Here is a 13,471-nt window from a genome sequence, read left to right as displayed (position 1 = left end):
TAATATTTAGTTTTTATTAATTTAATCTTTATTAATTAAACTAAGGTTTAATCAGCATAGCAATAGGGATTAATTTTGCCTTTGCAGAAAGTCTATTTACACGGACATCTAACGTCTTTAAGATGATCTCTATCATTAAATTAATAGTCTCTATACAGAGGGGGAGAGAGAACCAGCAAATGCAGAGTATTGACAGGCATACTGGAGTGTTTATTGTCGCATCCTTGCAACTTTTCTCTTGATTTGAAAATTTTTTAGATAAAAACTTCAGGCTAACCTTCCCTCACCCGTCCCTCCAGGGAGCCTTACATCTAGAAGGTGCCAGCCACCGGGCTGGAGCCAGTAGCCCCCAGGCTCCTCTCCTGCCTCGCTCCAGGAGCTCATCACACAGCTATTGGCTTCCAGCCCGGAGTGCAGTTTGTCATTCTTTCATTTTTAGATGTTTACCGGGCTACACGCTTCTCCTCTCCCAACCCTTCCCTCCCCTGCTAGGCTGAATCCCAAGACGCATCTTAGGTCAGTGTGTCTCAGGCACCTGGCACATAGTAGGTGTGCTGTTGACACCTGAGTGACTGTGACCTCCATGTGTATGGAAACACTCTGTCTCAGCTCTGCATCTGGTTCCTAGAACAGGGGCTGGCACATAGTAGGTGTTCAATAAATATGTGTGGAATGAATGCATTCCAGAGGAAGAGAGAGAGCCGAACAGAGACTTTCCCTCAGTTGTTTTGACTCTCCCCCTGGCTCCTAGAACCACGCCGCACACAGTAGGTGCCCAGCCAGCTTCCGCCCCTCCCCGGCCTCTCCGGCCCCGCCCCTCCCTGCGACGTCACAAAGGCCCCGCCATGCCTCTGGCGCTGGCCCTGGTGCTGCTCTGCGGCCTGAGCGCCCGCAGGGGCTGGGGCTGCCTGCAGTGCGACCACTCGGTGCAGGACGCCCTGAGCCAGCTGCGCTCGGCGCTCATCCCCGGGCGCTTCCACCAGGAGCGACTGCAGGCGCGCGCGCAGGCCCTGCTGCTGGGCATGGAGGGGCCTTTCTTCAGGGACTACTCGCTGAACGCGTTTGTGGGGAAAGTGGGTGCGTGGGAGCTGCGAGGAAGAAGGCACTCGGCCCTCGGCGGGATGGGCGATGGAAGCCCGGGCGATCGCTCCCAAAGCGCGAGGACCGGAGGACGGGCCAGCCGGGAGCAGGGCGGGTGGGAGGTCACTAGGCTCTGTAAGGGACCCTCTGGATTGTCTCTCCTCTCCTGACAGAGGTAAATCAACTGGAAGGCGTGGCGACCTTTGTCAAGAACCAAACAGAGCACATAAAGGTTAATTCTCTGTCAGGTAGGAGCCTGGAAAAGCCTTTCCCCAGCTCCTCCCTCGCCCCTCCTCCCTTTCCACCAGTTGATAGAAAAATAAAAGCAAACCCGAGCCTAGTCCCCACCGGGGGTTTGGTTTTGGTGCCTAACTTAGACAGTCGTAGAACCGTCCCTGCAGGTGGGATCTGCACTTTACAGAGGAAGAAAAGCTGAGGCTCTCCGCGGCTGCCCGCTGTCACTCAGCTAGGAAACAACACGCCTGTAGTTCGTGCTGGAGACCTCCTGCGCAGATACTGTGCTCCTGTTACCGGGCACCAGGTCTGCAGCGAAGCTGGGGCAGTCCCCACTGTCCCCCTTAAAATCCCCATTCTTTCCATCAAGCCAAAAAGATTTTAGACATGTCACTCAGAGTAGCAGGCATGAGTTTCTTAGAAGGGACAGGAAATGCCAAAAGGGTTCACTCTCAAGGGAGAAAGTGGGTCCTCTCAGAAAGGAGAGAGAAGTATGCGTCTCCTGGTCTCCAGTTTTAACGGAAGTCTCAGGGAAGTTTCCAGAGAGTCTCTCCCAGGTCAACCTCTTGACTTTTGGCTGACAGCAGGCTGACATCAGACTTTCAACTCCCCACTGCCATGACAACTCCAGGTCACTTTGGACCATACTTACCAGTTCTAACTGGAACCTGTTCTTACAGGTTTTATGGTTGGGGGAATTATCCTTATCTCCCTGAGTTCTGGGATCTGGTCTGTGTCGTGGTCACAAAAGTCCCTCCCTTCAGGGTAGCTTGTGTTCTGCTTCTTATTGGCACTTCCGGCCTGCATTTCTCCAGCAGATAGCAGGTAGTTTTCTGAGAAACGTACCATGTCCCCTGCACCTAAATCAGGCAAGGTTGCGGGTAAATTGTTTTTAAAGAGTGAAAGCATATGGGGTCAGTGAAGGGGGCCCCATTTACACAATTATTCCCTTAACCTCATGTTCCCACCACTCATATCTGTCTGTCCCCTATCACTAACCACCACCCCTGGGATCGCCAGCAACAACTAGGGAAGGAACTTCGCAGGGTTGGTAGACAAACCGCAGTTTCTTTGCTTCACTTTATGGCACTTCCCAGGTACTGAGTTTTTGACAAACTGAAGATTCGTGGGGACCCTGCAAGCAGGGAGTCTGTCGGAGCCATTTTCCCAATAGCACATGTTCACTTCCTGTCTGTGGGTCACATTTTGGTAATTCTTGTGGCTCAAAGCTTCTAATTGTTCTGGCTTTTATAGTGACCTGTAATCAGTGATCTTTGAAGTTATTATTACACTTAATTGGGGCACCAGGAGCTGTACCCATGAAAGATAGTGCTTGTAATTGGCAAAGTGCTGCTCTGCTGACCAGCTGTCCCCCTGTCTCTCTCCCTCTCCTCAGGCCTCCCGGTTCCCTGTGACACAACAGGAAAATTATGCCAGTTAATAACCCTACAATGCCCTCATAGTGTTCAAGTGAAAGGAAGAGCTGACCTCACATTAATCAAAAGCTAAAAATGATTAAGATTAGTGAGGAAGGCAAACAAAGCCAACACAGCAGTTGAAAGCTAGGCCTCTTGCACCAGTTAGCCAAGGTGCAAATGCAAAGGAAAAGTTCTTGAAGGAAATCAAACATGTTACTCCAGCTGGGCGTGGTGGCACACGCCTGCAATCCCTGCAGCTCAGGAGGCTGAGGCAGGAGGACCGGGAGTTCAAAGCTAGCCTCAGCAACTTAGCAAGGCCCTAAGCAACTTAGTGAGAACTTGTCTCAAAGTAAAATATAAAAAAGGGGCTTGACATGTGGCTCAGTGGTTAAGTGCCTCTGGGTTCAATCCCTGGTACAAAAAAGTGCTAATCCAGTGAGCACATGAATGATAAGAAAGCGCCAGAGCCACACTGCAGATATGGAGGGAGTCTTGGTGGTCTGGATCGTAGGTCAAGCCAGCCACAACGTTCCCTGACACCAAAGACTAAGCCAGAGAGAAAGCCTAATTCTCTTCTGTGAAGCCTCGCCGTGGTAAGAGCACAGCAGAAGAAAAGTTTGAGGCTAGCAGAGGCTGGTTCATGAGGTTCAAGGATAGCAGCCATCTCCATCTCCACAAAGTGCCAGGTGAAGCAGCAAGGGCTGGTGGAGAAGCTGCAGCAAGTCATCCTGAAGGTCCAGCTAGGGTGGTCCTGGAGGGTGACTGCACTCATCAGGATTTCTAATGCAGACGAAACAGCCCCATGTCAGAAGCAGATGCATCTAGGACTGTCACAGCTAGAGAGAAGTCAATGCCTGCCTTCAAATCTTCAAAGGACAGGCTGGCTCTGCTTAGGGGGTAGTGCAGCTGATGAATCCAAGTTGGAACCAATGTTCATTTACCATATCCAAAAATCTTTGGGTCCTTCAGAATTCCGCTAAATTTCTGCCTATGCTGTATGGGGACGGCGAAGCCTGAATGAGAGTACATCCATTACCACATGGTTTATCGACTCTCTTAAGCCCCCGTTGAGAACTGCTGCTCAGAAGGAAAAACAAAGGTTCAAAATGTTACCAGAATCATGGCACCTCTATCTACTAAGGGACCAGGGGCTTGGGATAGAACTGAACAAGAAGATCGAGGGTTCAGTTTTAGACATAGGAGTTTGAGATTCCTTAGATATCCTTGAGGAGACAGTTGCATATGTGAATCAGGACTTCAGTGAGAGTTCTAGATTGCTGGTGTACATATGGAAGTTGTTAGTGTACAGAACAGCTCTGCCCAGTGGAAATGGGATGTGAGTCACAGTCGGAGTTACATAAATAATCTGAAAATTTTGTCATGTTTTAATAAAAAGCAAACCGAAGTAGGTGAAATTAATTTTAAAATATTGTTTGACCAAATATCAAAAATATTACCATTTCAACTTGCAATCAATGTGTCTTCGAAGTCCAGTTTTATACCCAGAACACATTTCAGTCCAGATGAGTCCATCTCAAGTGTGTGGCCAGCGGTTATCATACTGGACAATCCTGGTCCAGGGCATACATAAAGCCACAGGCTGGACTGAAATCAGAAGGGAATTGGCATAGACACAGAAAAGAAGATTAGAGTAGAGAATATCATGTCCACTTACAAGATGAGGAAACTGAGGCCAAGATAGAGTGCTTTGGTCCAGGACCCTGCAGTGGATCAGAAGCTAGATGCAGTATCTGCCAGGCCTTTTACAGGTTGAGGCCTTATCCAAGCTTCCAGAGGACAGAGGTATTTCAGACTTCAGAATTTATCAGATTTGGATTATCTTCATAGACTACCAATTGAGCATCCCCAGTCTGAAAATCTGAAATCCAGAATGCACCCCCAATTTTTGGATTTGGGACATTTCAGATTTTCAGATTTTCAGATTGGGGGGCCCAACCTGTACCTTCCCAAGAGATCCTGAGTAGTAGCTGGTCTTGGTTACTCTTGGTAAATGGAGAGGAACTTCCTTATCCTTCTCTTGGGAGCTGCTGCAGTGGGTTTGCTGGATACTCCACCCCACAAGGGTGTCTCTCTCTCTCTCTCCTCAGATGAGCCTCTGCTGGAGGAACTGGTGGACTTCAGGGAGAGAGTGATCAAGGAACTCAAGAAAGTTTTGAAATCCTATGAATCAAAAGGTGCAATATAGCTCTCCACCAAGTCCCCTCCTCCCCTTCCCCCCTGAATCCCTTCTCCTATTTTTTTTCCAAATTTCTTCCCCTCCCCTGCAACTCAACCTTCCTCTCTCCCCAAACGTCTTTTCTCTCCTTCCGTAGATTCACCTTTCCCTACCTCTCCTCAGTCCTTCCCAATTAAATCCCCAAGCTGCTGTCCCAACTTAACTCACTTCAATTCTTTTCTCTTGCAGCCTGTGATCATAAAGCCTGCCGTGAGTCCTGGGTTCATTGTCTATTCCTCCCTTCTCTACCCTCCCACACTTTTTACACTGTTCTCCCCTACAGATCAAACCCTGCGACCACACGCACTCCATGGGGCAATTCCCCTACCCCAAGCACAGTACTTAGGAACACTTGGTTTTTGAGGACTTGTAAAGTGGTTGCAACCGGCAAAAAAGTATCTTGGAAGTCATGTCAGGATAGGAATAGGGTGTACTGTACCAACAAGTAAGCCCCCAAATCTAAGCGGTTGTATAATAAGGATCTGTTTCTCTCTGACCTACCCCCTGCGAGGTAGCACTTCCAAGCGGGAAGTCAATGTACCTTCCCCATACTGTACCTTCCAAACTTGATTCGGAAGACAATGGTGATCTTGTCAGGACCGGAAGTGACGTACAGCACTCTGTTCATTTCCCATTGCCAGAATAAGGTCACACGGTGGCAAACTGCTACAAGGGGGTTTGGGAGATGTAGTTTTCCTGTGTCCACAGAAAGAGGAGGAGACAGATGAGCGCTCATCACTCCATCTCTGCCACTGGGGCTTTAAAATAGAAAAAAAAAATTTCAGTTAACTAATGTTTAATTGATTTTTTTACGAATGGAATGTTGGAGCAACTGGGGTAATGCAACTCAATTTAACTCTTCAGTAATTACACAAAGGTTATTTTTTTATGTGAACTGTCAGTGCGTTTTGCTCAACTTATTATGCCTTGCTGGGGGTCCTCCAAAATTCAGGAGGGTCTAGAGACCCTATTTCCTCTTCCTTTCTTCCTTCCCACCCCTTGCCAGTTCTCTGGACACAGCCTCATCCTACTTCGCCCTCTCTCCTTGTCTAGGCTTACTCAAAGACGAGGTCTGGGACTGTTTACAATGCCAGAAAATCAATCCCAAATGTATCAATGAAAAGTACTGCTTTGGTAAGATTCTGGGGTTTCAGGAGACATGGGACAGTGAAGGAGATTAAGACAGTGAATGTGGGTTTGAGAGTCCACCCATGCAGCCTTGAGTTCTTCCCTTACCATTTGCATAGAGTGTGGCCTAGGAATTGCTTCCACATTCTGAAATTCACTTCATCCCTTCTGTTCCATGTGAACAATCCTCTGGAACTTTGCAGTGTCCCAACACCAGAGTGGCAGGTGCTAGAAAAATAGCCTATTCTTACCTTTGCCATTTTGTAGAAGTCCAAAAAGATGTGCTAAATTCACTCATTCATTCAAAAAATATATATCTCCTTATAGCAGAGGGAATAGCACGATGAATCCACACCCCCTTCCAGACAGAAGAGCCATGCTGGACCATTGCTGGCCCTTCCCTCTGTCACACTGCTCCCCTCCCTTCCTCACTTCATAGAGGTCTCACTAGGAGCCCCTCGGATCACACTCTCTAAAGTGGCACTTTCCATGAAGTTATGTTCACGATTATTATTATTATTCCACACTTGCTTCACCTATTTTATTCTTTGCCATTGTACTTTAAAAGAAATCACACCCATGCATGGTGTCAACCTCTAAAAAATAAGGATTTTCTTGTTTTGCAGTAGTAGGGAATAAGCTCAGGGGCACTCAACCACTGAACTACATCACCAGTCCTTTTCTTTTTTTTTTTTTTTTTTTTTTTTGTGGTACTGGGGATTTGAACCCAAGGCCTTCTACTTGCAAAGCAAGCACTCTACCAACTGAGCTATATCCCCAGCCCTTTATTTTGTTTTGAGGTGGCCTCACTAAGTGGCTGAGGCTGGCCTTGAACTTGTGATCCTCCTGCCCTTGGCCTCCTGAGTAGCTGGGATTACAGGAGTGTACCACCGTGCTTGACTCCAGGACATTTCCTTACATAATCACAATGCCGTTCCCACACCCAGCAAACCTAACAGTGATCCCTCAATAGCAAATAATTTCTAAATCCTGATGTTCAAATCAGGATTCAGTGAAAGGACTTCCCTTAACATTCTATTGTTGTTTCACTTTTCTTTTAATCTAGAAGTTTCTCCTTGTAGTTTTTTCCTCTGTGACATGGCTAGTTGAAAGGAAGAGGCATATTCTATGAGTGTCCTATTCTCTGATGTGTCTGCTTTCTCTCAATGAAGTTTAACAACACATATTTTGAGCACCCCATCACGCCCTGAAGTGTGGATCAGGGAGATGGGAGGTGTAGTCCCCCCCCCCCCCCCATAGCTCACGTCCTAATGGGGTAGAACTGACGCTAGCGTTCTCAGCCCCCACACTGCTGACCTTTGGAGCTGCAGTCTTTGTTATGAGGGCTTCCCCGTGTGTCGGAGGATGTTTACTCCTGTCCCTCCCCTCGGTCCACCAGACACCAGCCATGATGGTCAGAAATCTCTCTGAACATTTCAAAATTGTTCCTGGTTGAGAACCACTGAGTTATATGACAATTACATGAACAAATAAATGAACTAATTTGCAAACAGCAAAAGGCTCTCTAATGAAAACAGAACTGAACGACTTGATGCAAAAGTCTGGAAGAGGGAGTATAGTCACTAAAAGTGCAGATTCAGGGGCCTCTATGAAGAGGTCCGAGCTTTGAGATCTAAGAAAGTGAGTGAGTGATGGGAACAGTAAGAATGACGAAGGGAACAACGTGTGCAAAGATCCGGCATGATTAAACAAGGAAGGGGAGCCGGTGTGGCCAGCGCTGAGCGCATGAAGACAGAGCAAGAGGGTTAAGGAGAGGAGTGCGCCAGCCAGAATGGGGGCTAAGTCACGTGGGCGCAGGTCCTGCAGTTCCTGGTGGCCTTGGGGAGGACTTAGACTTCTATTCTGATGGGCGCCCTCAAGGCTCTGAGCTCAGGAGGGACCTGAGGCGGCGTATTAACTGCGCCCTCTGGAGGCCATGTGAGGAACTGTGGGAAGGGACAGGTATCCCTTGTGCAGAAAGGCACCGGTCCCGGCTGGACCAGGTTGGTAGCTGTAGAGGTCTATTGGATTCTAGTTACTCTTTGGAGGCCAAGAAAAGAGCCTTTGCTAATAGAAGAGCCTTGGGACGGAAGGAGAGTGGAAGATGCAGAATGGGCCTCCCAAGGCCACCTTCGGATTCACAGCTAAGACGCAGGCGGACTCCCCTTGGGAGATTGTGGGTGCTTCGCGCCCCTTCCCATGCGCACGGGGTTTCTGTCGCTTGAATTTGAATGGAACTTCCCAAGTCCTACTTGCTGCCTTCCAACTCATCCCGTCAAAGGAGGCGTGTTTAGCACGGGCTCTCAGCTGCCACGCTGGTAGACCTTCAGCTCCGGGTGGGTGGGGACGCTCGCCCGCTTGGTTCCAGGATGGATCCCGAGTGCCCAAAAGGTGCCTGACACTGTGGAGGGTCAGACCCCAGGAGAGGGCAGGGACCAAGTGGGGAGAACAGGCAGGCTCCACCCTGCCCTCCGAGGTGGCTGAGGGAACGCGCGTGGGGGCAGGTGCCAGGCTCAAGGAGGGTGGTGACTTGAGCTCGGGGCTGTCTGGCCACCGTCCCAGTCGACGGGCAGCCCCGCATGGCCCTGCAGTACAAGACGGACAGGGAGTACTCAGAGCACCAGGCTCTGCTGGGCATCATCGTGTCCGTGGCTCTGGCTGTCTTTGTCTTCCTGGTCATCCTGATCACGTGAGTCACCCCTGTGCCCTCCTAAGTCCCCGAGGGCCTCACTGGGCCCCTCAACAGACCCTCACTGTGGGTTTTGGGAGTCTCTTCCCTGGTCACTTCAGGACTTTCTGTCTTATGTGTCTTTGCTATTTCTTTCCTTCTCTCCTTCCCTCCTCTCTTCCGTTTGCATCTGTATGTCTGTCTCCTTTTCTCTCTTACCTCTTCTTTCCCCCTGAGTCACATTAGTACTTCCCAGGGTCCTCAGAAACTTTCCATTTGTGGGCCCCTTGTTTAAGTATTAAAAAATACTTAAAATTATATTTGGTAAATGTGTTGGTATAAAAACTAATATCATCCAAGTTGGCTTCATTCTTATATATTCTTCACCATCATTGCTGTTGTTATATTTATTTATTTCCTTCTGACTTGCAAATAAATGAAAATGAAAACATTCCCATGGGCCACAGGCATGGCGCCTAGGAGAGAAGAGGCCCTCACCCTCTTCCTCTCCTCCAACAAGGGTTTCCCTCCGCCTCTGTCTGCCTGTGCCCCCGCAGCCCCTTTCCCAGCCTCTCTCCCCTTCTCTCCATCTGGATTTCTGTCCATCTCTCTCCCTCTGTGTCTTCTCCTACTGCCCCATGAGCCTCCTTCCCAAACACATCAGTTTCTCCATATTCAAAACGGGAATCATTGGTCTTGCCCTTCTCAGGGGTGGGGATGAGCAATGACTCAGGGTACTGCTCTTAGTACACTTGGCCTGATGGGTTTCAGCTCTTACAATGCTCTGTCTTATCTTTCATCTCTCCTTCATCTCTGACTCTCCTTCCATTTCTCTTTTTCCCTATGTACTCGTTTCCTAGGACTGCTGCAACCAGCGACCATACCTGAGGGTCTTAAAGCAACAGAAATTTGTTCTCTGAGTTCTGGAGGCCAGAAATCTGAAGTCCAGGGGTTGACAGGGGTGGTTCCTCCCGGAGGTTCCAAGGGAGGAACATTTGATGCCTATCTTGTAGCTGCTGGTGGCTGCTGGTGGCATTCCTTAGCCCATGGCCTCCCCCCACTCTCTGCATTCACGTGGCCTTTTCCTCTGTGTCTGTGTCTCAAGGTCTCCCTCTCCTTTCATATAAGGACACCAGTCTCTGAATCTAGGGCCCAGCCTAAGTCCAAGATGATCTCATTTCAATTTAATTATCCTATTTCCAAATAAAGTCACATTCACAGGCACTGGGATTTCAGTCTTGGATATCTCTTTTTAGAAGTAGGACACAGTTTAACCTATTACATTCTGAGTTTCTCCTTTCATAATGTCTCTCCATTTCTGTCTTGTCTTTCTCTTGATGTATCCCCCTATGTTCCCACATTCTGCCATCACTCCAACTCTTCAGTTCCAAATTTTTTCTCCTTCCTCAACTACCCGCATGAATTGACTGAAAAACCTGGAAATCTGCACAGAAACCCATGATGTCACTGGCTTGGTCAAATCAGACCAGTGATTGGGGGGAAATCTTGGGGGAGGTAATTTGCCTTGGAGGGGCCCTGAAATTTTCTTTCTAACCTTCAGAATTTCTCTCTCTTAACCAGGGCTTGTACGTACAGGAAAAACCGAAAACTCCTCTTGCACTAGGACAATGCTTTGGGGTTCATAAAGGGAAAGGAAAGAAATTTAATAAAACCTATGACACATTCCTCATGTCTTTGACAGTTTCCTGGAGACCCTCCCACTAATTGGTGTCCAACTGTTTTTATAACAATTCTGTGTTCCTCGAGGTTGAGATCAAATCTTCTTCACTGATAGACACCAATTATCCTTTATCAAGGCCAAAGTGATTTGGGCCTTCAAAAGGGATGGACAACCTTGTGTGAGGGACAGCCCTCTTCTTTGGGGAAGAAAAAGCAACCTAAAGAAGATGATGTACTCGGACCCTCAAGTATGGTTAAACTAAAGAGCAGTGGTCAAGGGAAGAGTCCGGGTTTCCCTCTATCTGAACCCTAGTTTTTAACCCTCTGTGTACCCGAATAGATTCTAACATATTTTCATGTAAGTGGAACTCATGCTTCTGTTTCTTAACCTGCCATCAGAACTATCACTATCTAATTCAGGATTCAGATGAGGGGTGTATGAGGAGATGGGCAGGGATAGACAAGAAAAGCTGAATTTGGCTGAAGATTTAGTGCCTAACACAGTGCCTGGCTCAGAGCAAGCACCCAGTAAATAGGTATTTTTTAAATTAAAATCTTATTTTTACAGACTGCATTTTGATTCATTGTACACAAATGGGGTACAACTTTTGATTTCCATGGTTGTACACAATGTAGATTCACACCATTCATGTAATCATACATATACATAGGGTAATACTGTCTGTCTCATTCTACTCTCTTTCTGTCCTCTATCCCCTTCCACCCCATTTTCCTCTACACCACCCAAAGTTCCTTCATTCTTCTCTTCCCCCACCACCCTCCCTCGTTATATATTGTCATGCACTTATCAAAGAAAATATTCAGCCTTTGGTTTTTTGGGTTTGGCCTAAGTAAATATGTATTGAATAAATGAGAGAATAAGAGAAATAGAGAGAGAATGAATGAGTGTGTGTGTGTGTGTGTGTGTGTGTGTGTGTGTGTGTGTGTGTGCAAGTCCCCAAAGACATTTTGATCCATAAACTAAGACTTTAAATGCCAGGAAAAGGGCCTAGTTCTTCTCAGGATCTGGGATTGAGACCTTAAATACCTTATGGATCCAGATAGGTAAAGTAACTGCAAGTCCAAATTCACAGTGATAGAATTTTCTACTTAGCTCCATCCTACTGTGATCATGGAGAAACAGCCCAACCATTTTTAGACCTTAAGATTTTCAAGAGAACACAGACATTATTGTTGTATGTGAAATTTCTCTATAAACTCGTGTTGGCACTCTATTTCAAATACTGCAGTTAAACCCAAACATGTCTTGCCACCTCTGTGAGATGACTGGAAAACTTTTGGGGCTATAGATCCTGCACAAGCCTCTGTCACCAAAGATACTGTCACCTAGTAAGGCTAAACGCAGAAGGCTGGGGGACTATGTGAAAGGCACAATTTCCCATTGGCTGAAACCTTGACTTCCTTCTTCCAGTCCACCTGTTACCAAGATGCCAATTTTTCCACACGCACAGTTGAGTGCTTTCGCTATCATTTGCCAATGTCATGATTCTATATTTAGAAGAGTCAAAAAAATTCCACCAGAAAACTTCTAAAACTCATAAATGAATTCAGCAAAGCAGCAGGTTATAAAATCAACACCCATAAATCAAATGCATTCCTATACTTCAGTGACAAATCTGAAAGAGAAATTAGGAAAAGTACCCCAATCACAATAGCTTTAAAAAAAAAAACTCAGAAATCAATCTAACAAAAGAGGTAAAAGAAATTAATTAATTAATTAATTAAGAAATTAATAAATTAAATTAATTTTCATTATCTAATGAAAATTAGATAATGTTAAAGAAATTGAAAAAGTCCTTAGAAGATGGAAAGACCTCCCATGCTCCTGGATAGGCAGAATTAATATTGTCAAAATGGTCATACTAGCAAAAGCATTATACAGATTTAATGCAATTCCAATTAAAATCCTGATGACATTCTTCATAGAATTAGAAAAAGCAATCATGAAATTCATTTCGAAAAATAAGAGACCCAGAATAGCCAAAGCAGTCCTTAGCATGAAGAGTGAAGCAGGAGACATCATAATACCATACCTCAAACTATACTACAAAGCCATAGTAACAAAAAGGGCATGGTATTGGCACCAAAACACAAATGAAGAACAATGGTACAAAACAGAGGACACAGAGACAAACTCACATAAATACTGTTGTCTCATATTAGACAAGGGCGCCAAAAACATTCACTAGAGAAAAGATAGCCTATTTAATAAAGTGTGCTGGGAAAATTGGAAATCCACATGTAACAAAATATCAAACCCCTCTCCAGCTGCAGGAAATTCAACTCAAAGTGGACCAAAGAAATTAGGCAGGAGACCAGAGACCCTGCGCCTAAAAGAAGAAAAGGTAGGCCCAAACAGAATGGGAAGTTTTACAGAGCCCGCGCACAAGGGTCAACTCGCCAACTTCTGAGAAACAGTTGGTCCAACGCAAAGGATCCTGGGGTAGTTTCCTGCCTCGGCCTGCGCAGGCGCACTTCCCTGCGGCATTGGTCAGCGCTGGCGCAACTCACCCCCTGCAACCCCTTCCTTCCCGTGGTACCAAAAATGTCCCGAGGGATCGGGCCCCAACGTCTGAGCTTTTTCATCTCTAATTGGGTACTACCCTCAACTCCAAGACTCCACAGAGCAGCGGCTACAGTCAGCTGGGTAGGACTAGGCAACGCACTCTGGTCGCCATGGCGACGGCGCCCCGCCACCGAGTGCGTGTGACGTCATCGTCGGGGCGTGGCCACTGCCGACTTTGGAAATGTTGACTTCATCCGAGCTTCTTAATCGAGCAGCAGACAGCATCCCGTTTGGGAAAAGCCCAAACTTGGAGGTCGCAAGCTAGTGCTTTTTCTTTGGGTGACAGCCAGCAGTGTTGTTGAGGGTTTTTTGTTTTTTGTTTTGTTTTGTTTTGTTTTTATTATTTATATCTTCCCGCTACAGGTCCAGAGGCTCCCTTAACTTCGTGGGAATTTCCTAGAAGTGCAGCATAAAGGGATAATTAAATTGTGCATAAATTA

The 13,471-nt window shown here is 46.8% G+C and overlaps 1 protein-coding gene across 1 annotated transcript; it reads left to right on the top strand.

Annotated features, from left to right (window-relative positions):
* Positions 1 to 845: 845 nt before the first annotated feature.
* Positions 846 to 10,388, top strand: IZUMO2 (IZUMO family member 2; the record flags this gene model as incomplete). Its single annotated transcript, XM_079118711.1, has 6 exons — positions 846 to 1,077; positions 1,254 to 1,328; positions 4,841 to 4,927; positions 6,022 to 6,102; positions 8,659 to 8,785; positions 10,346 to 10,388. The coding sequence occupies 6 exons, from the start codon at positions 846 to 848 to the stop codon at positions 10,386 to 10,388; spliced, it is 645 nt and encodes a 214-aa protein (XP_078974837.1).
* Positions 10,389 to 13,471: the final 3,083 nt, after the last annotated feature.

This window comes from Sciurus vulgaris, assembly GCF_902686455.1.
Source record: "Sciurus vulgaris genome assembly, chromosome: 17".
Classification (NCBI taxonomy): Eukaryota; Metazoa; Chordata; class Mammalia; order Rodentia; family Sciuridae; genus Sciurus; species Sciurus vulgaris.
This window is presented reverse-complemented; position numbering and strand designations above follow the sequence as displayed.